Here is a 23113-nt window from a genome sequence, read left to right as displayed (position 1 = left end):
CGCATTCAACCACTTCCAGATTCTGTTCCCAAAGTTCATCATGAACTTGGATTTTGAGGGCTTAAAGAACAAAAAGATAAACTCTGTATCCACATAAGGCTGACACCCGACTTCTCTCCTTTTCCACACTTTTACATCTTCCAAAGCAAAAACAGAGATCTAATAACACTGCATGACAACGCGAGGTTACTTAGACTTACATATCCCTTTAATGCCACAAATCCGAAAATCGCTGGAATGGAGTGCTTATGTATACCTTCTGTATGTTAAGCATTTTAGATGGAAACTTTCAATGGGCTTCTCTGGATTATTTCTTCTCATTTGTGAAGAACACTGGCTGAGGGAGAATTTAGCAAGAACCAGTGTAAGGGGATGAGATGGGAGACAGAATATTATATATATATATGTATATATGTGTATATATGTACATATACATATATAATAATATACACATACATGTATGTTAAATGTATATATAATATATATTATATATGTACATATATACATATACACATATACATACATATGCATATATATACACATACATATGTTAATATTCTCTAGCAAATTCACAAGCAAACTTCAACCCCATTAGCAGCCTATAGGTCTCTTTCTCTGAGAGTCAGCTTTCCTCCCAGGAAGATCCAATCATGAACAACCCAACAAGTACTAGTCAATTTAAGTGATCCTTCTGGATGGGTGGGTGATGAGTCCTTAGCTGAGAAGCATTTATTCTTTTTATACCTCAAGAAAAATTCTTGTTTCTATAATGGAAATTCCAAAATTCAACCAATATAGAAAGGTGATAAAAGGGTTTACATTTCAGTATGTCAGGCATTTTTACTAGGAGACTTTTCACTAAAAACTTTCTTTAGAATATGGGTGTCTAGGGGCACCTGGGTGGCTCAGTTGGTCGCGTGTCTGATCTCAGCTCAGGTTATGATCTCGCGGTTCGTGGGTTTCAGCCCTGGTGTTGGGGCTCTGTGCTGACAGCTTAGAGTCTAGAGCCTGCTTTGGATTCTGTGTCTCCCTCTCTTTCTCTGCCCCTCCCCTGCTCATGCTCTCTCTGTCTCTCAAAAATAAACACTAAAAAAAAAAAAAAGAAAAAAAGAATATGGATTTACATATTCTTTTATTACAAAACAGTAATGGAGGCCCAAATCTAGACTATTCTTTTTACGTATAACATATGCATTAAATATGAGAGTTCAAATGTTTTAATGACATTAAGTTAAGTATTAAGTTAAAGTCAAAACTTTATTTTCAGGCAGTAAGCTATATAAAAGTAAACAGTCATGGGGCACCTGGGTGGCTCAGTCGATTGTGCGTCTGACTTCAGCTCAGGTCATGATCTCACGGTTTGGGAGTTCGAGCCCCGCATCACGCTCTGGGCTCACAGCTTGGAGCCTGGAACCTGCTTCAGATTCCGTGTCTCCCTCTCGCTCTCTGCCCCTCCCCCACTCACCTCTGCCTTTCTCTCTCTCAAAAATAAATAAACATCATAAAGTAAAATAAAATATGGAACTACTGCTGAACAAAGTTTTAAATCATTACTACCACGCCCTAAACCAGTGGTCAGCAAACTTTTTCTCTAAAGAGGTAGAATGTAATTATATTACTTTGTGAGGCCTCTGATCTCCCAGCTGCAACTACTCAATTCTGTAACTGCCGCATAAGCAGCTAAAGACAATACATAAACAAATAGGCAAGGCTGTGTTCTAACAAAGTTCCAAATAAAACTTTATTTACAAGCGTAAGTGGTGGGCCACACTTAGCTTGCTTGCACCCATGGTTTGCCAACCCCTGCCCCAGACTCAGATTTGTACAGCGCCCCTGCAACGTGGGGTTGACCCGTTAGTCATCAGTGTCACAAAGCTGAAAAAGGTGAAGTTCGCTCCCCTCGGCCCATCTGATGACAAGGCATTGAGATCTAAATTCACATGCCATAAAAGCTAGCAAAGCAGTCGTTCTTTTAAGTACAGGTGACCTATGGATTTCTCTACGAAAGTATTCCAACTTAGTGATATTGTAATCAACTGCTTGGCAATTTACTACTTTATTTTGCTCTTTTTCACAATTTACTCTTACATACCGGCTCTGTGTTCTTTCCATTCTCTATTTCATAGCCCAGTAATGGGAGAGATGTAACCAATTTTGGAAAAGCTAGGTGATCTCTCACGAAGCTACATAAAAACAGATTTCAAAAGCTGTGGGGAAGTTTGATGTCAGAAGAGGCCAACCAGGTACAAGGCCACCAAGAAGGGTCTTTCTTCACAAGAGCATTACATCTGTGAACCACATCTGTCCCCTTAGATTGCTCTCACCTGGCACTCTGTTTATCTTGCTACTGAAAGGAAAAGGGTTTGCCTGAAAATTAACAAAGAAAGACGATCAGACAGTGAAGAGTATTCAGAGATAATGTTAGAAAATTTAAGGTAATTTATAGGTTGCAAAAGGTCGGTCGGTCTGTGTTAGAGTTCTTAAACAGCACACATAATTTCCAAACATGTTAATTAGAAAACTGAAGAAGGAGGAAATAAATCATGAGTTGACAACATGGGATTCTCTCTCCCCCTCTCTTTCTCTGCTCCTCCCCAACTCACATGTGGGTGCTTTTAAACAGCACACATAATTTCCAAACATGTTAATTAGAAAACTAAAGAAGGAGGAAATAAATCACTGGGACAGCTCAGCTCCCGTGTATTGCCCCCCCCCCCCAAAAAATCACTGGGATTTGTCCTTCGGGGCAAAAGGAAAAGTGGGGAGTCTCAGTCAGTTAGGCGACCAGCTCTTGATCTCCACTCAGGTCAGGATCTCACGGTTTGTGAGTTCAACCCCTGCTTCAGGGACTGTGCTGACAACATGGGATTCTCTCTCCCCCTCTCTTTCTCTGCTCCTCCCCAACTCACATGTGGGTGCTTTCTCTCAAAATACATAAATAAACATTAAAAAAAAAAAAAAACAGAAGTATTCCTCTTGCCCTCTGCCATGGGTGGGGTGCATTTTCTTACACCTCGACCTTGAGTTCGGCCAGGTTTGCTTTGGCCAATGAAATGTCAGTGGGTGTGGTGTGACCGAAGGGCTGAAGAGCCTCTGTATAACCAGACTTGTTCTCTTGGGGCCTCTCTCGTCCTCGTTAGCAGAACTTGCCACTGCTTGTCCCCTTTTCCAAAGAGGATGCGGTACAGGTGGAGCAGGGCCACCTGGGCAGGTCCAGTCTGGATCCGCTGACTCCCGGAGAACCCCCAGACACATGAGCTGAATAAACGTTCACTGCCGTATGCCATCCATGACCTGTGATTGTTACCCGGCATTTTGGTGGCAAAAGGGAACTGATACAGTCCACAGCTTCTGTTTCACCAAGGTCCCTTCTAGGTTGGATGAAAACTATGTCGAGAGTTCACTTTTTGGGTAAGCTCTATTTCCATCTAGGTACATGTCGAGTCCAAGCTGCCAAACTGGTGGCCCGATAATGTGCTTTATTTGACTTGCAAGTCATGGGCACCCGTGTGTTAAAATGTACACACACACCCAACACACACGTAACTGCCAACAGCTAAGGAAATCTACAGATGTCACAGATTCTACAGAGTTTCCAGAGTCTCTTGAAAGAGCAGTAGATTTGAAGCTCTGGCAGGGTTTGACGTTTTTTTTGGGGGGGGGCAATACACGGGAGCTGAGGACCGGGCTGCCCCCCTTGAGACAGGTCACGCTGTCTTTAGCTTATCACTATTCCTAACGTCTTCTGGTGCCAGAGGCACCAAATGCCATTGGTAGGGCAGCTGGACTATTGTCTTCTTATTGTAATATTTAAGAGACAAGGAAACATTTTATTTTTTTCCTTTAAAATGAGATCTTAACTAATTTATCAAATATCCTATTATTAAAACTCATCAGGCCATGACACAAGCATGCAAGATTATGTTTTTGTTTGTTTGTCCTTACTATCGCTCTAGTGTAATCCCTTGGGACTAAACTTTTCCGACACCCTCCCATGCGTCACGGGTGGCTCAGTCGGTTAAGCGTCCGACTTTGGCTCAGGTCATGATCTCACGGTACATGAGTTTGAGCCCCGCATCCAGCTCTGTGCTGACAGTTCGGAGGCCGGAGCCTGCTTCTTCGAATTCTGGGTCTCCCTCTTCCTCTGCCCCTCCCCTGCTCATGCTCTGTCTCTCTCTCTCTCTCAAAAATAAATAAACACTAAAATTTTTTTTAAAAATAAAGGTTATGTTGAAGTTGACTAGAACCTTGGTGGGTTTTGCCAGAATTCTTCACGCATCCTGACTGTATTTCTTCTTCTCAGTGCCCCTTAAAAAGAGCATTACACTATCACCTGGAGACGGCACGTTAGTTTTGAAGTAACAGAGATGATTTGATTTCTAATTACAGCCCTAAGGAACGTTTCTGGCCAGTTTTGGCAAAACATTCTTTTTTCTATTACATTTCAATGAGAGGCACCACGGTCCACATGAGGTCCCAGAGCGACCAGCACACATGTCTGTTTGGAAAGTGCTACATTCTCTTCCCATTACCTGGGAAACACGTGGTCAGATGCTCCATCAGTGCTTCCTGGGTGACAGGTTTTCTCGCGGAGTTCATTGCTGAGATGGCCAAGCAAAGGATTTCCCCGAGTGGAATGAACTGAGATTGACTGATGGGAGACATGCTGATTGGTGACACATCACCTGCAGAAAGACAATTTGCAAGGAAGCAGTTCATTAAAAGACCCAGCCTTTTGTCACATGCACGCGCGCGCACACACACACATACACACGCGCACACCATGACCCTTCCTGGTTCCCTGTATCATGAGGACGATCAGCTCCGAACGCTGAAGCTTGTTACGGCCACACAGCGGATGCCCCTCAGGTGGAAGGATGCCCCCCGAGCAGTGCAAGCTCCAATGGCCTCGGCAAACAGAACCTGCCTCTAAAACCTGAGATCTCCTTTCAACAGACTTACAGCTGAAGGGCGTACGACACGAGGCTGAAAAATGAGCTCTGTTTTTATTAACTCGGAGCCGGTTTATTTAAGAACTGCCCTTCCCATCTCGACAAATGCACTTGGGGAAACGTGAGGATTCATTCATTCAAATGTTGAGTGGCTCTTCACGTGTCAGCCATCTGCTGGGGGCTTGGGATTTCCTTGGGAGAGGGAGTGAGCTCCCCTCCCCAGATCATCTCTGCTCTCAAGGAGTAAGGGGAGGAGACAGGCGACTAGACCCAAGTCCACCGTTCTCCACAGAAGGCTGAATGACAGACTCTGGGACAGAGGGGACAGGGCGGTGGTGCAGCAGCACCGGAGGCGGGGGTGGGGGGTGAGGGGAGGGGGTGCTTAGAAGCTGGAAGTGAGAGGTTTCCCCGAGGATGTGCAGCCTGAATCAGGTGCTGAAGCGGGAGTGTGCCTGGGGACTGGGAGGTGTGGGGGGAAGGACTTGTAAGCAGCCACTTTCCAGGGAGGAGTGGGGAAGGGCACGGGGCCACCACGCGGGGACAGCTGAGCACGCGAGGCCTTCACCCTGTGAGGGAGGGTGAGCCACGGAAGGAATTTCGGGAACGACAAAGTCAGATGTGACTTTCAGAAGCCGGATGGACTGGAGGGAGCAGGAGAACGCAGATCACCATCCGCAAGGGACCCTGTGGCCTCCTGCCCGTGTCTGCAACAGGAAGAATCGGTGGCGGAGGACAGGCTGAAGACCCAGCCGCGAGGGGCTGACGACGGTTCGTGAAGCGCATCAACGTGCACCGTGAGGCTCTGTCTTCACTTCTGCGGTCTTTGTGTCGCAGTGTGGTGCGTTTCAAGTTATGTTCCGAGGATTCCTAGCATTCCCCGGCAAGATCTCTGGGGTGGGGCTGGGGCCCCAGCGGAGGGAGAGGCTGGAAGAGCAGGAAAGCCTGAAGGTGCCACCTGGGTGCCACCTGGGGCTCGGTAGGGTGTCGCGTGCAAAAGGGCCCCACAGAAAGAGGGTAAAGTTAGCAGCAGAGGATCTGGGAGCTTCTGAGCTGACTTCCCACACGTATTTACATAATCTCTCCTTTTTTGTTTCCTGGGCCTGATTTCCCCCATGTAATAAACTCCCAGATGCTGGCCAGAACCCAGGCTCGGGTCAGCCTGTGGCACTGGGCAGTGCCCTCCTGGGAGCGTGTCAGGACCCTCTGGGGTGGGCCAGCTCCTCACTGTCGGGCACTCAAAGCTGTGCCCAGCCGCGATTCCTGGTTTGCTGGGAACCCAGAGGCCCTTCGAGAAAGAACCTGAACGTGCTTGGATGGACTAGATGGGAAGAGGGTTGATGGATGGAACCAGGCAACGGGGCCCGGGAATGAAAACCCCCAGAGGGGGGTTAAGCCTAACAGGTGCAGGGATGAGGCAGCGGGAAGCCGGAGTCAAAGCCTGGAGGCCCCACCCCTCCCACCAAGCCCAGCTCAGTTCGGGGCTCCAGTCAGTTCTGCCGTGGCTCCGTGCTCTCCAAGACAGGGCGGAGAAGAGTGGTCGAAGGGAGTGGGGAATACCCAGGCCCAGAAGGAGAGAACAGCAGAAGGCAGAACTGACCAGAATACATGAGCTTTGGGGGCCAATGGAACAGAAAGAGAAGAATCACGAAGACAGGCCTCCTGCAAACATTCGGTGGGGTAGCAGTGGGTGGAAGTGAGAACGTGGAATTTTGGCTGCCACTGGGGGTATGAGCATCACTTGCTGGCTGCTAAAGCTCAACTCATACTGGTGGCTCAAAAATGAGGGCTGGGACCATCTCAGTAGGCAAGTGTGCGACTGCCTAGAACAGCGCATATATTTTTAAGTTTATTTTGAGGGGGGAGGGGGAGAGAGAGGAAGAGAAAAAGAGAGAGAGACAGAGAGAGAGAATCCCAAGCAGGCTCCGCACTGTCAGCACAGAGCCCGACGCAGGGCTCGAACTCACGAACCTTGAGATCGTGACCTGAGCTGAAACCAAGAGTCTGACACTTAACTGACTGAGCCACCCAGGCACCGTCAGTATGTATCTTCTTAAAACCTATTATACCCTCAGTTCAAACCAAATTAATTCTAAAGGCTCAGGCGTAATAGGTGAACCGGTGGTAGTGGTGAGGTGCAGGGGAGGTGGGAGTCTGGAGCTCTTCCCGTTCAAATCCCCCCTCCCCACAGCGGCCCCTGTAGCTCAGCCACAGCCTCCGGAAAGATCTCTTCTGGAAGTCCTTCTCTCTCCCTCAGCCTCCTGCAGGAGAGGCTGGGGCACTGAGGCTAGGTTCTTGCTCAGTTGGCTAAGGCATCTGGGGTCAGCGGGCCACGGGGGAGATCAGTACAGATTCCGGCACCTTCCGACCCGGGATCCATTTGGGAGCTGAACACCTTCTGAACCTTGCCTATCACGATTAAGGGCTTCTCAGAAGACCAGGGGTACAAAACCACTAAATATGATCTTTGGTTTTTGAATGCAGGTCTCCCTTCTAGTCTTGTAGAGGATACAGGGAACTTGAAGTCTCCAGAGAAAAGATAGGGCTGTTAGCAAACGGACCGCTTGAGTTCAGGCCACTCTTGTCCTTATGCTTTTAGCTAAAATGATTTGTTTAGTTGAACTGCTATCTTCTAAGTTAATTTCTTTTCATTCTTCGTCGCCAACTACAAGGGCCAGCATGCTTCAAGTGCGTCTGAATTGCATTTGCTTCGAAAAAGCTCAGTGTTGCGACAATATTGAATATATGCGCCATAACTTTTCACTCCGGGTACAGAACGGAATGGAATCTGGAGGCTCTAAGTGACTATCTCGTCACCTCATTTTTTATACTGCACTAAGATAAATTATTTTCCACTCCCCTCAGGTCCCCAAGCCCATAGGCAATCCTTGTCTACCCCGGGGCCCAGGTGCTCCCTAGATGGGCTCCTCTGCTCTACGTCCAGTGCTACCTGTCCTCCAAAGCACCATGCTCTCCCCTGACCCATTGGGATGGCTTGGATGACTGTCACTTTTCCCTCTGACCTGACACTGCTTTCCTCACAGGACAGCCAGGTCTGAGAAAAACAGAAAACATGCCCCCGCCCTGCAGAACGTCCTACAGTGACTGCGCACAGCGCCCCAGAGAGGGATCGCTTCACCAGGCCTGCAGTGGCAGGGTCAGGGTCTGGGCCTGTCCACCCACCTCTGGGACGGTCACCCTCCCAGTTCCCCACCCTCTCCCTCTGCCACGCTCACAACCTCCTCTGTTCTCTGATCACGACAAGCTTTTTCTGCACTGGGGCCTCTGCGTGTGTTGAGCTTCTGGGATGCTCCCTGCACAGGCCTTTGCTGGACTGGCTTCTCCTCCTTTGGGTCTCAGCTTAAGGCGGGACCTCCTCAGGGAGCCCTGTCCTGACCACCCGATGCACTGCTGTCCCAACGCTACAAGAGAGACTCTCTCCTGTTACCCGAGTCTGATATGTGATTTAGAGTAAATGCATATTTGGTCTTTATCCCCATTTCTTGCACAGAGCTCCTAAAACCAGGGGGAATTTCCTAGGTGAGGAGAGAGATAAGGTGTCTTTTGTTATGTTAATCAGGTGGCTTTTTGACCTGAAACTAGGGACAGACCGGCGGGAAGGGGGAGGGGAGGAGCTGGTGGCCGGGAGACTAACTGTGACTAGAGATGGAACTTGCAGTCCTACTGCCAGCCTCCAGGGAGGGGAGAGGGGCTGCAGGTTGAATCAGTGGCCAATGGCCAATGATTTAATTACGTTTCCGTAACGAAGCCTCCATTGAAAACCCAAAGGATGGGGTCCAGAGAACTTCCACGCTGGTGAACACGTGGATATTTGGGGAAGAGGGGTGTGCTCAGGGAGGGTCATGGAAGGTCCGAGACCCTTCCCTGCACTTCGTCCCATCAGCTCTTCTGAGTTGTATCCTTGGATAATAAACCAGCACTCTAATAAATAAAGTGTTTCCCTGAGTTCTATGAGCAAGTTAACCGAATCCAAGGAGGACTCATGGAAACCAATTTATAGCCGGTCAGTCAGAAGCACAGGTGACAATTTGGGCTTTTGGTTGGCTTGGAAGGGGGGCAATCTTACAGGAGTGAGCAAACTCACAGCTACTTTGTGGGCGAACACATTGTTTCTGAGCCGCCATAATTCATATTGTTCTAAAACGAAGGGGTAAACAGGTTTTACTCCGGCTTTATTTTCTTACAAACATCCATTTAAACATAGTCCTCAGGGAACATCTGCCAAATCCCAAAGAATTCAGGTAAAACCTGTGGGATCTGATGCTATCTCCAGGAAGATGATATCAGAAATCAGCTGAACTGTAGGACAGTCCGCTTGTGTTGGAGAACTGCTTGGTGATGTGGAAAACCCACACGCACACCTGAACTGGTACCAGAATCTCAGCAAGCTACTCTCTTCACTGTCTGGGTGTGTGTGCGTTGTGTCTGTGTGTTCACTGTCTGTCTCGCCCACTTGACTAAGAGCTCCGTAAAAGAACAACATCTGAATGCTACGTTCCTACTAGATTTCCGATGCCTAGAATAATGCAGAGAATACATCACACACCCAGTAAGTGTTTGTTGAATGAATGAATGAATGAATGAATAAATGGCCATTGATAACACTGTAATCCTAGGAATTTCTCAGGGTATTTAAAGGATTGCGACTTCCCTCTTGTATCTTGCTAAATAATTTCAAACAAAATAACAAGAGACCGAATAATACTTAACCGTGCAATTTCTAAGACTCCCTTTATTAATTTCATCAACAACAGAGCACCCAAACACAGCAGTTACCACAGGAAAGTAATTATATATTAAGTGAGGTTTAGGACACACATTTAAGATCTGTATTAAAGGAATCATAGGTATCAATACAACACATCATTCAAGTTTACCATGATTTTCTATGGCTCTTTTATATAAAGACCTGCTTAATGAGCCAGCTAATCACTCTTAATTAAAATACTAGAAAATTCTTCCAACAACTGGACCACATTTACAGTCAAAGAAGAAAACAAGGGAACGTAAATACTGCCAAAATCTTGTGGGTCACCATAATCTACAGAAACTACCACGCTGTGTATAAACTATGAATTGTTACTTGCCTATAATTTATGGGATGGATTTTTCTATTGTCAGAATTAGTTCTGTACGCATTCAATAAAGACAACTCATGGCTCCTTTGCAGACTAGCAAATTCTTTCTGGACCACAATTCTGTCCTGTTGTTCCAAAAAGAAGGGGTAAGTAGGTTTCACTTCAGCTTTTACCTTCTTACAAACATCCATTTAAGTACAATCCTCAGGGGACATTTGTCAAATCCAAAATAATTCGGATAAGACCAAGCACGGTGCCTTGGACAGAGGAAGCATTCCGTAAGTTCCTGGTAAATAAACTGCAACTCCGAGAAGACATGAAAATATTCCCATTGTAAGCAAACCTCTTTGCTTTTAAGAGCATTCGACATTAAAGCTCGATGCCTCAGCGAACATTTGGACGCCGCTTTCATTTAAGGTACTGGTCAGCTGAGAAGCATGAGGACAGAGGAGACCGCCCGCCCAGGGTCACGGGGAGAAGGTGGGGAGCCCGGCAGAGGCGGGATAGCAGGTGTGGGGCAACACCCCCTTTCCCCGGGGAGCGGGGCACACCTGGGCACAGCTGGAGCAGGCTAGCAAGAAAAACAGGAGCCAGGTCCTGCCTGACCAGAGGCTTCGGTCCAATTCTTGATGCTGATGGGGAACCTCTGCGTGTGTTTATACGGAGGAATCACGTGACATGCTGGTGTCAGAAAATCAGTTCTGTGCCACCGTGGGAAACAAACCGGCAACTGGAACAACTGCCCAGGCAGTTGACAAGGGGCATCCGGCACGACAGGTAGAAATCACGCCCGTGCTGACTTTCTTCGTCCCTCAGTATCTACAGCTAGTTATTTCCACCTCAGTGATATCTGTACCCCAAGAGTGCGATTTTACTGTTGAAACCCCCCTCTCTATTTTCCCTTCCAACTTCTGGCCAGATCCTTTAGCTGGAATTATTTAAAAAAAAAAAAAAAATGCTCGCTCACATAATTCATCCTTTCAAGAAATATATTTGAGAGCCTGTTATATATTCAATACCTTTAGGCACTCGCCTTGCAAAGTGGTTCCTATCTTGGTTCTATTTGTGTGCCAAAAAAAAAAAAAAAAAAAAAAAGTACTGTAATAAAGCTCTGTTCTTTATAAATGCCTTTTTTTTTTTTCAGTCATTAATCTGGGTTCTCCGGACTCCTCAGTCTCTGCATATGAGGGAGGGCAACAAAGAGCCTAGGAAGACACGACTTGCATGACAATTTATACCCATCTCTTCCCAGATGATAACTGCAGCTTTCCAAAAGATACCTAACTAGAAGAGCAAGCATACCATTTCCTTCCATCTTAAAGTCCCCATCTTCACACGACCGTAAGAAAAGGACAGCCATAGGGGCGCCTGGGTGGCTCAGTCGGTTGAGCGACCGACTTCGGCTCAGGTCATGATCTCACAGTTCGTGAGTTCAAGCCCCGTGCTGGGCTCTGTGCTGACAGCTCAGAGCCCGGAGCCTGTTTCAGATTCTGTGTCTCCCTCTCTCTCTGCCCCTCCCCCCCCCTCAAAAATAAATACACGTTAAACAAACAAACAAACAAACAACAGACAGCCATAGTTCTTCCAGGTGAACTACATGATAATAAACTACAACACTGAAAATACCCTGAAGCCCATCTTCTATCTTAACCTTCTTCAAATAACCCATTTTTTTCAAGCACCAGCATTATGTTTAAATTACCCTGTTTTCCTGTTTATTTTTAAACACAACTCTTCCTTGTAAATGCCAATTTAATCTGTACTCTGGATTGAAGAGTTACCTTCGACTCCAATCAAGTTCATGAGTCAAAGCAGCCTACTTCCAAGCGCGGTTCTGCGACTGTACTAATTTCTAATCGGCAAATTCCCCACATACAAAGGCATTCAGGAGGTATTTTGCTAAGCGCCCAGTCTCTCCCAACAGAACACAATTACCACTCTGCGCTGTTTCCTCATCTGAGAAGGGAAATGACGTCAAAGATTCCTTCAGGCTCTCAATGATTCTGTGATTCTATGTCAATGCAGCAGGATTCTGGCATAAAAGCAGAATATAGTACTCATGTGTAGGTCTGTTTCCATCTTGCCGGGGAAACTATTTTAATAATCAATCCAATCTGGAAAAAAAGTAGGCTTTAATTTTAAAAAGAATAGCAAAATATATTGGCTATTAATCTTTTCCCTTGTAATAAAGGCTTCATCATTTACTCTTTCTCATTCAAAGTCTTGCTCAGCTTTGCTCCTCGGGATGAAAGCGTGCCTGTTTTTGTTCTCTGTGTTGCCAAAATTAACACTAAAGTTAAAATTATAGATGCCAATAAAATTACCACATGCGGTAGATACCGTGACTCATAAAAATGGTCAAACATGCCTATAAAATGTGCAGTGGGCACAGCGGCAGGACGACTCTATTCCTTCCAATGAGCTATTCACGGAACTCCTGACAAGCCAAGTTTTACCTGAACACACCCTTGAGCCTGGGGAAGTCATAAGCTCTCGGAGGTTAAGTGAACAACGTCTCTGATGCAGGGCATCAGACGGACCTTGTGTTTTACAATGAGTTCAATTTATGAACCCCAATTTTATGTATAAATATTGTTTGGTTCTTGGAACAGACGGTCTACTATGATATATTTTTTTAAAAAGTTGCTCTAGAGGAACACGTATTCCCTTCCCATACCCTCTCGAGCAGACAGCGACCCCTGCAGGAGGGCAGAGCATTACAGCTGCGTTATTTTAAACAGCTTTCCCTTGGAACCAAATTACCATACTTGACTTTCAAATGTTTGCATTTGAAATCTAAAAGGAAACTGGCAGTGAAAAAGCCCCCTTTACCAGTTTACTATATGTTTGGTTTAAATGCCACTGTTTTCAGAAATTTAAGGCTGGGCCTTCCCTGCAATAGTCGATGGCAGTAAAGATGACATTTTTTTCTTTAAAAAAAAAAACAAACGAATTTTAGAACATTTAGAAATTCTACGATAGCTTTTCTAAAGTCACCCGGTGCTTTATGTCAACACATGATGAGTGTCTTAAAGAAGGTTCAATTCCTAAGCTACCATTTGAATGAACGAACTGTCTTAATCCCAAAGAGAAATGTAAATAAGGGGTTCCCATTAATAATAGTAAAGTTAATGGTGTCCATTCCCCGTGACTTTCGTAAGAAACTTCTGATGAGAGTGAACGAGCAATCACGGTGGCATATGGTGCACACACGTGCACACACGTGCACACACGCACACACAAATGGGTTAATGCCACCGCGTCTCCTGAATCTTTCTGCTTAGCAGTCTGTCTAATGCACAGACATGCAGCTAGGTGTGATGACAAATCAATCGGTTCAGAAACCCATTATCTTCCTCCGTCGACGAGCTTTCATTAGTTATATTAGCTATCACTCTTGTTAGCTGAGATTTGACTACTGATACAAAACTGCCACAGGATAAGCAGAGATGGGCAAGCCAGAAAGGGTGGAGGATGAGGTAGAGAAGGGCAACCCATGGGCAGTGATGGGTGAAAACCCCCTGCTGGGGGGCCCTTGTCACCGTCAGCAGGAATGCTTCAGACATCTCTCTAATCAGGATCAGATAACACCGCTGGACCATTTTGCTCTTGTGCTAGATGTGTAGCTGAAAAGTTAGGATGGCAATATGAGCCATCGGGCCAATTAAATGCTTCAGTAATTCAAACCTTTGCTCGGGCTCCACATTAGCACGTGTGTATGGACTAAAACCTGGCGGAGTGCTATTCACAAGCAGGCACTCAAATGCTTGTTGAATACCTAGGGACGGCACATACATGGACAAGGCAAGGTGAGACCCTGCTAACTGCCAGACGTTTCCATCACCAGCTGCCTCCTTCTCTTTAGACCCTCATCCGGGGCTAAGTTACAGCCATTTACCCCCAGGGATAAAATCATGACGAAATACCAGTCCTAGTTGAACAATTAATTTCTCAGGTGTTACACACCAGTAGGGCACCTGGCCAACGGAAGTCCTTTGTAAGACAGTGTCCTCCTTCTCTTCAATTTAAGTGCATCGTGTGAGACCGGACCCACGTGCCTAAGTTAATCCATCCCGCACCAGAACCCAGCCTCACACCAGAGACGGATCAGATGCTCCAACTTGCACCGATGAGATTTCTCAAGGACAGTTTAATACGTGAGTTTAACACCTCCAGGGTCATTCTCTCCCACCATTTACAAGGTAGAATCACCACAGCTGTTCCTCAGTCTCTGTACTCCCGGATTCACTAGCTTATTGCCGGTATTGCAACCATACTGTGACTGATTTCTCTAAAATGCGATTATACCAGGACGAGAAGGCCTAATTAAATGACAGTTCCCAAATTACAGCACAATTATACTGAATGACTGCTACCAACTCCCCAACAACTGAATGCTCTAACCACCCCTTCCAACAGTCATGGAGGCTGTCATGAAAGAACCACATAAGAGTCTACTGGAATGAGGTACAGAGGCCAGAAGAGAGACACAGAGAAAACGCCCAACTCACTGTACCAAGAAGGAACTTTACTCTCCCAAGTCTGGCATCACAAGACGGATAGAGGCCATGGACTCTGCAGCCAAAACTGTAGGTTCAGAGCCCAGTTCTGCTCTTCACTGGCTGTGGGATTTGGGGCAAATTAGTTAATTTCGGGGGTTGCAGTTTCTTCTCGGGCAAAGTACACAAAGTGATGTTCACCTTACAGAGTTGAGGGGATTAAAGAAGATAAGGGATATTGGGTGCTTATGCTGCCCCTGAGACCTAAAAACTATTTGACAAATGCAGGAGTATTATAATTACCTTCCCTGAGCCCATTTAAATTTATTCCATTTATTCTTTGGTGGTGTTTGAATATCTACAGATAGCAATTCAATAGAACAATCACTCTGTCCTAAAAAGGAACTTTTTTGTTTGTAAACAAAACTGAGACATCTGCAAAAAGAATAAGAGAGTAACAGTCTTTGTTACACTAGTATGAATTTGTTTAATCGGACCACTCACCTCTTAAATGTGAGCATAAGCACTGAGTGAATGGAATAGTTTGACTGGGAAGCAGAAAAGCTAAGATATATACGTATATAATTTTATATACGTATATATACGTATTAGATGTGTATATATGTATTATATATGTATGTGCATATGCATATATATGTATTATATGTGCGTACATATATATGTATAAAATATACACATATATTATATACAAGAATTCTACACATATATTATACACATTAATATATACACATATATTATACACATATCATATATACTTTATATGTATATATACCTATATATGCATACAATATATGTGTGTGCGTGTGCGTGTGTGTGTTGTGTGTAAACATACAACATTTGACATGTATTACTGGGCTGGGGGAGAATGGTGTGAAAGCAAAGGGGAAGAGAGAAGGGCACCAGAAGATGAGAAATTGTATGGATAGAGAGTTACAAGGACACCAAACAAAGCTGGCCTCTTTGGAAATTTTGGCTGGGCCACTCTCTTACCTGAGAAAGGAAACTCCGCCTTTGAGGAGGTACCCTTAGGACCAAAAACCAGTGACATTAGGAGCTACATAATCTCTGACAGAACCTGAGGTACAAAGAGCCATGATGGTTACCCCTTCTAAGGAAAACATCCTGTGGGATTCAAGGGAGTCACTTACGCACAAAATCTCGGAGTTTTGCACACTCCTTGCCTACGGATGGCTTGTCCGGTAATATGCCTCCTAATCAAGTAAATCATAACCAATGTCCCCATTGAAGGGTCGCATCTTCACACCTGTTCTTAACAGTAACAACCCTCTACGAGCAGCGTACGACTCTGTCCGGAACCGTATCTCAAGGTAAGAACAATCATCATGGCTAGAATTTGAACTCCTGACGTCCATCCTGCAGTAATCTACCTTGTGAAGACTCTTAAAATGAACAAAACAGACCATTCTCGCCCTCTGTGACAAACGAATGCTTTTTAAACTGCCTCTCTTCTGAATCCACTATTTAAGGAGGATTCCCGTGTACAGGGAACTACTAGGAGATGGGAACTGTAGACACGGACATAAATCTCGATCCTTGCCTTCAATGAGCTTATGGTTTGGGTGGGGAAACATGAAATAAATGCATGAAAATGCAAGCAGCTAGAACATACTTAAATCACTGTTTACAACATCCTTAGAAGAGATACAAGAAAATACATGAATGGCTAGCAAATTAACTCAATAATAGGAATTTACTCATATATAATTACATTCATCTATCCACAGACAGAAGTAGGAATTCTATAATAGCATTAAGAAATGACCTTCTGTTGGAGAAATGAGGGAAGGCTTTACTCAAGAGGGAGGCTTTGAATAGGGTCTTTAAGGATGAATCGAAATGATGGGTGTGGGGACCTTATATAATTACTGTATATTCTCAATATACTACGGTGTCACCAAGCACCTTTGTTTTTTTTTTTAACTTTTTTTTTTTTTTACGTTTATTTTTGAGACAGAGAGAGACAGAGCATGAACGGGGGAGGGGCAGAGAGAGAGGGAGACACAGAATTGGAAGCAGGCTCCAGGCTCTGAGCCATCAGCCCAGAGCCCGACGCGGGGCTCGAACTCACGGACCGCGAGGTCGTGACCTGAGCTGAAGTCGGACGCTTAACCGACTGAGCCACCCAGGCGCCCCCCAAGCATCTTTTAATACTGACTCAACATGATCGACTTTGCTTTGAAGATGCACAGCACTGTGCACAAAGAAGAGACATCTTTAACCGTGTAGAAAGGAAGCATGCTTTCTGCCCCTCCATGGAAGAGTGAGCGAGGGCGATGGATATGAAAGCAAAGAGAAGAAGAGGGGTTCAAGGAGCCTACCCAATGCAGAGTTTGCATTTTAAAATGTTCTCATTATGAGTACAAACGACATCAGGGATTTGGCGCTCTCGAAACATCTTTAATAAAAAAGAGTGCTAAACCTATGAATCCGACGAGATAGTTAAAGCCACGCTTTCGGATTTGCCAAGTTTCACTTTGGAAACGTAGCATGTAATGGACTTCTGAGGACCACATTTTGCCATCTCACTATTTAAAGAAAAAAAAAAGCTTCTGTGTGAAAAGCCCATGGATGTCGTAAGAAAACAGCTATGTAATCATTTGAATCCTAAAGCAGACGAGGAAGAAACATGCTTGCTTCCTTAGTGGTTAATAGCAACCTCAATCTGATGTTAGTGTTGGAAACAGTCCCTGAGCGTATAAATCAGGCTCTCTTGGATTTCAGTGCGCTACATGTAGGTTAACAGGCCAAATAACACGCCAAATTTCGGGGACTATATTAATGGAGAAGAAGACATTTCAAACAGTATTTGTAGAATGCCCCCACCGGAAGAGTAGAAGAGATACTACAGCGGATGGAAATCTGAAGCGGTTTAATTATCTCCTGTTCGCGAATCCTACAGCTGTCTGACTTTTCAGCTCTGATGTGACTTAGGATGAATCATGCTGCTGAGGTGGCATCAGCCTACCACGGGGCATGTCTGCTGCCTAAGACTGAGGCGAGACCGCCTTTCAGGGGACAGTGTACTCTTCTCAAAGTGGGCGTCGACATCTTACCATATGGCTTCGCACACAACACGTCTTGAAAGAAAAGCAGGGAAAACGTACCTGACCCTTTCTGGACTGGCTCCATGCCCCAGGTAGCTTTGACGCTAAAGCCTGGTGCATGCTAGGGGACTGCATCCAGGCACAACAAGGAGGAGCCAGTGACAGAAACGGACGTCCTAGAATCTGGAATAAGAAGAAAGAGTAAACCTTCGAGTAATAATATCCTAAATATGAGCATTTCAGATTGGCTACTGAGGGCACGTGGAACATAACAGGAATCTGGTACTTTACCTTCGGAGGTCTACTTTTAAAAACTGAGTTTTCCAGAACTCTCAGCTCTTCTTACAATTCGGGGCTCGACACACTGGTTCAAGTTCGGTTCAAAAGCTGGCAAGAAGCACCTTTAAAAAGGCTCTGTGAATGTACTTTGCTGGTAACGATTTTAGAAGAAAAAACCAACAAACAAACAGATCCTCTTTACCAGTCTTTCCTCCTATTTGCATGGGACAGCTGGGGTCTGTCCCGTGCCTATCTCATACATCACAGCCACTCGCACCGAGCCAGTATCGCACTGCAGTGCCTCGGGAATCTGCAGTATCACTCCTCTTCTGCCTTGTTCTCTGCAAAGTGAAGTCATAGGGACGGATCAGCCAACCTGACTTCTCACTACCCTGCCCAGAATCCTTTGTGAACCGAAATGAGTCATCGCTCCAAGAAAAGCTACAGCCTCCTCTGGTTGTCTGCGCTGGCTCCTTTGTCTGTGCAGCGCGGAGACTCTGGGCTGGGAACGCACCCCGGGCCTGGGGCTGCGAGGGGGTGCGTCCTCCTTCCAAGGGACCCGGGTCCCCTCCCACGCGTTAGCGCCAACTCAGATCTTTGCATCATTAAAACAGCAAAAAAGGGCACGTACCTCCGGATGCTTGAAGAACGAACACACACACACACACACACACACACACACACACGCACACACATTGAAATTGATCTAGCGTCATATACTCACCAGTCTGTAATTATAAACCTGACACATTCCCTCTCCCTCTCCCTCTCCCTCTCCCTCTCCCTCCCTCTCTCTCTCTCTCTCTCTCTCTCTCTAAGGCTGGCTTTTCATTGTGATGCAGGACGGATCTCCCTCCTGTGTGTAACAGGCGGCTCGACTGTAACACTGGATCAAAGTTTAGCTGCAGTGAGCTATTTGTCATAAATTCCAGGCGCCGCACAAGCCCTCGCACGCCTGGGTCTCCTCGTTGCCGGCACAGCCCACAGGCTTGTGGCACCCGCGGCCACAGCTCCCGCAGCCCCCGCCGCCGCCCCGGAGAGGCGGTGTTGGGAATGAGGTCACTATGTCAGGAACTCATTCCAGCGTGAGCTTCTCCTGGGCTCGCCACACAGCTGAAACTGCACAGAGCGCTAGGATTCACAGGGTGGTTGGTGGTGGTGGTGGTTTTTACATCGTGGCTTCCTCTGCTTTTTCTTTTCTTTTCTTTTTTTTTTTTTTTAATTTTCTGTGTCTCAGACCGGTAAGACCAAAAAAAAAAAAATCAATTACATAGTTGTGTGAAAACGTCTTTTTCGCTGCACTGTGTGTGAGCCCTGCACCAACTAACTCATGCATATGCACGTGTACGTGGTTGTATTTATAGACACACATACACAGCACGGGGCCCTATTTCATCAGAGCCAGAGAGGAAACGCTTCATCTCTATTTAGAGTACACGAAACAACATATAAACATCTCGAGAGGGAAAGGGGGTGGAGTTGGGGAGGAAGAAAGGAAGATAGGGACATCAGCAGTCAGCGCTAAAACCGCAGAGAAATGGAGCCTGCGAGGAAAAGAATAATTAGGGAAGAAGTGAATTCTGTGCTCCTAGGAAGGATGCCGTCCAAACTGCCCCAAAAGGAAGGACACCAAAGCAGGCACCTCTCACTCTCTGCACTCAAGAACCAGGTATCAGTAAATCATCCGATACAAGAAACCAAAGAGATTTGGGTAGCAGGGGATGCATGTACAGTATGTTCCCCACATCCTCACAAATACAGCAACTAGCCTTCCCTGAATATAAATTACAGGGCACAACCAGAGCTGGGAGAACAAACATGCACTGAATCTCTCAGTGAGACTATGCCAGATTGCTGAGTTCGGACGGTCCCTCGGCTACAATCCTGCCAGAATCCTTTCTTCTTGTAACTTCTGTGATGTAGCCTGTCTCCCGCGACCTCCTCCCCCCGCCAGGAGCCGGGGTCTCATCCCAGCCTGGGCATAGCCCCCTGGGGAAGGCCCTCCCTCCAGGAACTGAGTCCTATGACCCCACGGAGGGATTCCCATCCTGCCCTCGGAAAATAAAAAACTTATAACCCTCTTCTGCCTGACCAGTCACTCGGTATCTACGAATAAAAATCCCATCCCTACATTCCAAATGATCTCTTCTCTAGTCGCCTACAGTTTGGGACACTTCGTAACCACACACACTACATGCTCATTGATTGACTGACTGATACATGGTCTTGACATTATTAAATAGTTTCTTCAGATCCCTCAACCATCTGACACTTTCCAAATCCTCTGCTCTCGTGGTTTCCCTCCTTTGCTTCCGCTCTGGCGTATCAACTTCCCTCTTGAAATGTTGTACAAAGAACCAGGATGCCTGGGTGGCTCAGTGGGTTAAGCACCTGGCTCTCGGTTTCAGTTCCTGTCACGATCTCACGGTTTCGTGAACTCAAGCCCTGTGTTAGGCTCTGCACTGACAGCACAGCGGCTGCTTGGGATTCTCTCTCTCTCCCTCTCTCTCTGCCTCTCCCCCCGCCGCCCCGGCTTGAATGCTCTTTTGCTCTCTCTCTCAAAATAAATAGATAAACTTAACAAAAAGCGTACAAAGAACCAAATACACTCTAGCTGTGTTCTCACCGTTACCTCCCTTGTTCTGGACTCTGTATTCACGTGGCCTGAGACGATACAGTAGGCTTTTGGCTGAGTCAGATGGTCAACCCCCAGAGGACTTCTTCACATTAACTGCTATTAAATCAGGTCTCATTTATACACTTGAAAAAAACCCTCATCCACGATGCCCTATGCATTTTCATCAGAAATGGTTTAGTTTCGATTTTCCTTCCTGATGTATTACTTCCTCTCATTAAAAAAATTTTTTTTAACGTTTATTTATTTTTGAGAGAGAGAGAGAGAGAGACAGAGTGCAAGTGGGGGAGGGGCAGAGAGAGGGAGACACAGAATCCGAAGCAGGCTCCAGGCTCTGAGCCGTCAGCCCAGGGCCCGACGCGGGGCTCGAACTCACGGACCGTGAGATCAGGACCTGAGCTGAAGTCGGACGCTTAACCCACTGAGCCACCCAGGCGCCCCTGCTTCCTCTCATTTAGAATGCCACCTAGACTCTCCTCTGTGACACAGACTGAGACTGTGGCCCGGCACCGGGGCCTCCTGCCAGGACGGCTCACCTTGACTTGACTCCCTCTGGGTGTGGTTGTGTCGTTAGTTATAAATCCGCCAAATCTGCCTTCTCCAGCTCGTTCCTGTCAGGCACAGTCTGATCACTACAAGGTTAAAAAGTATGCCTCGTAAAGCACTGCACTGTAAGCGTGCAGTGATGTAGCTATAGAATAAATGTATGAAAAATGAAGCTCTAAATAGAGTACCTTTAGCTCTGGCAATGTAAGAGCCTCTGAGGAAGCTCTGGGTCACTGGACCAACCTCCTGATAGCTAAAAATTCAGATTTCCTCTATGATATAGAAAAGGTTGAATAAACGGATAAAGAAAAAAAAAATACCCAAAGAAAAAGGATGGAAAATTACAAATCAAAAGGTATTCGAAATTTCTAACATCTGAATATGTATGTTTCCACCTATACATGGGCCTCCAATGACCATATTAGAAACTCACCTAAGCTTTCCAAGGACCCAGTATTAGAAACTCACCTAAGCTTTCCAAGGACCCAGCTTTCCACTTTACCCAGTAAAGTAAGTACTATTATCGTCCCCATTTTTTAAAGTTTATTTATTTATTTTAACAGAGAGAGAGAGCACGAGTGGGGTGGGGGCAGAGAGAGGGAGAGAGAATTCCAAGTAGGCCCCATGCTGTAAGCACAGAGCCCAATGTGGGGCTTGAACTCATGAACTGTGAGATCACGACCTGAGCAGAGATGGAGAGAGAGTTGATGCTTAAACGATTGAGCCACCCAGGCTTCCCATTATTATCCCCGTTTTAAAAAGAGATTCACTCTTTCTCAAGTTCCCACAGTTGCTAAGCGGCAGAAGCAGGATTTGAACCTGCAGAACAAGCCCCAGAGCCCGTGCGTTATATCACCCTGGCACGCTTGGGTGGCTCAGTCGGTTGAGTATCCGACTTCGGCTCAGGTCATGACCTCACAGTTTGTGAGTTCTAGCCCCGCATCCTCTCTGCTGTCGGCGTGGAGCCCGCTTCGGATTCTCTGCCTCCCTCCCCCACCCCCTCTGCCTATCTGCCCCTCCCCCGCTGTGCCCTCTGTTTCAAAAATAAATAAACAATAAAAAAAACACCACATATAAGGCCCCTCAACTATTATAATAAAATAACCATTGGTAACCAAATTCTTTAAAAACCCATGCCTGAATTTTTACATTTAAACTGATGGCAATTCACTTCATTAGCACATGAGGCCAGTGGGGGCCTCAGGGGGGGTCCCCTTCCTAGCAGTTGCCTTGACCAGTTCTGCACCCCCTGATGGGCTGCTTCCAGCCTTGGCCTCTGCTGGCAGACGGTTCCTAAATGATCATGCAAAGGAGGGTGACTGATCACCTTAAGCTCATTTTGCCATCCTACTAATAGCACGGTGAGTTTTATGATGGACAACCATTAGCGTTAACTCAGAAATAAAGGCGAGAAAGGCACTCTGATGGTTTAGGTACCAGTCTCTGATGGGGAGAGAAACTCAAGAGAAGCGTTATGAGCAGTCCTCGTCCTCCTCCCCGCCCCCCCTCCCCCCCCCCCCGCCGCTGCCTCTTGCTGCTTTTAATAACAGCTTTGGTGTTACGGTAAAGATTTACAAACATCACACAGACTGTCGCAGAGGTGATTTGATCAGTTGATGAGGCGTGGGCAGAGGTTGTGCCTGGCACTTGACTGGTTCCTTGGCAAAAGAGGACATCGTAGCACCACCCAGTGACACAGTCACGCAGGATTTTACAGCCTTAGAGCTGCTGTACTTGATAAAGGACAGCAGTAAGTATCTTAAATCGGTTAAAAATATTTATTGGGTACTGAGCTGCAAAGTCTATGGTAAGGATGGAGATTTGAGCATGTGTGAATAGTGTACGTAATGTAGGATATACACAGTGGTACACACACCTTTTTATGAACAGGTGACATGGTTTCTACTCACAAGAAGCCTATAAAACACTTGAAGAGATAAGACATCCACACAGAAGAAGTGCAAAAAATACAAGACAGTGTCTGTCCAAGAGGAGGAACGGGTGACAGGTGCCTCTGAGA

At 46.1% G+C, this 23113-nt stretch overlaps 1 protein-coding gene across 13 annotated transcripts in view; it reads right to left on the bottom strand.

Annotated features, from left to right (window-relative positions):
* Window positions 1-23113, bottom strand: part of STOX2 (storkhead box 2) — a 113995-nt gene that overhangs the window by 12011 nt on the left and 78871 nt on the right. For 8 of the 13 annotated variants that reach the window (XM_042934265.1, XM_042934262.1, XM_042934255.1 and 5 more), the window contains one exon: window positions 4533-4685. In XM_042934265.1, the coding sequence (XP_042790199.1) occupies window positions 4533-4665 (133 nt within the window). In that variant the 5' untranslated portion in view covers window positions 4666-4685. Of the gene's footprint in view, window positions 1-4532; window positions 4686-11983; window positions 12138-17693; window positions 17818-17924; window positions 18254-21083; window positions 21180-23113 lie in introns of those variants that run through there. The other 5 variants (XM_042934258.1, XM_042934259.1, XM_042934264.1 and 2 more) reach the window with 5 other exon arrangements.

Source organism: Panthera leo, chromosome B1 (genome assembly GCF_018350215.1).
Source record: "Panthera leo isolate Ple1 chromosome B1, P.leo_Ple1_pat1.1, whole genome shotgun sequence".
Taxonomy (NCBI): domain Eukaryota; kingdom Metazoa; phylum Chordata; class Mammalia; order Carnivora; family Felidae; genus Panthera; species Panthera leo.
The sequence above is the reverse complement of the archived record's forward strand: the minus strand, read 5'-3'. Positions and strand labels throughout refer to the sequence as shown.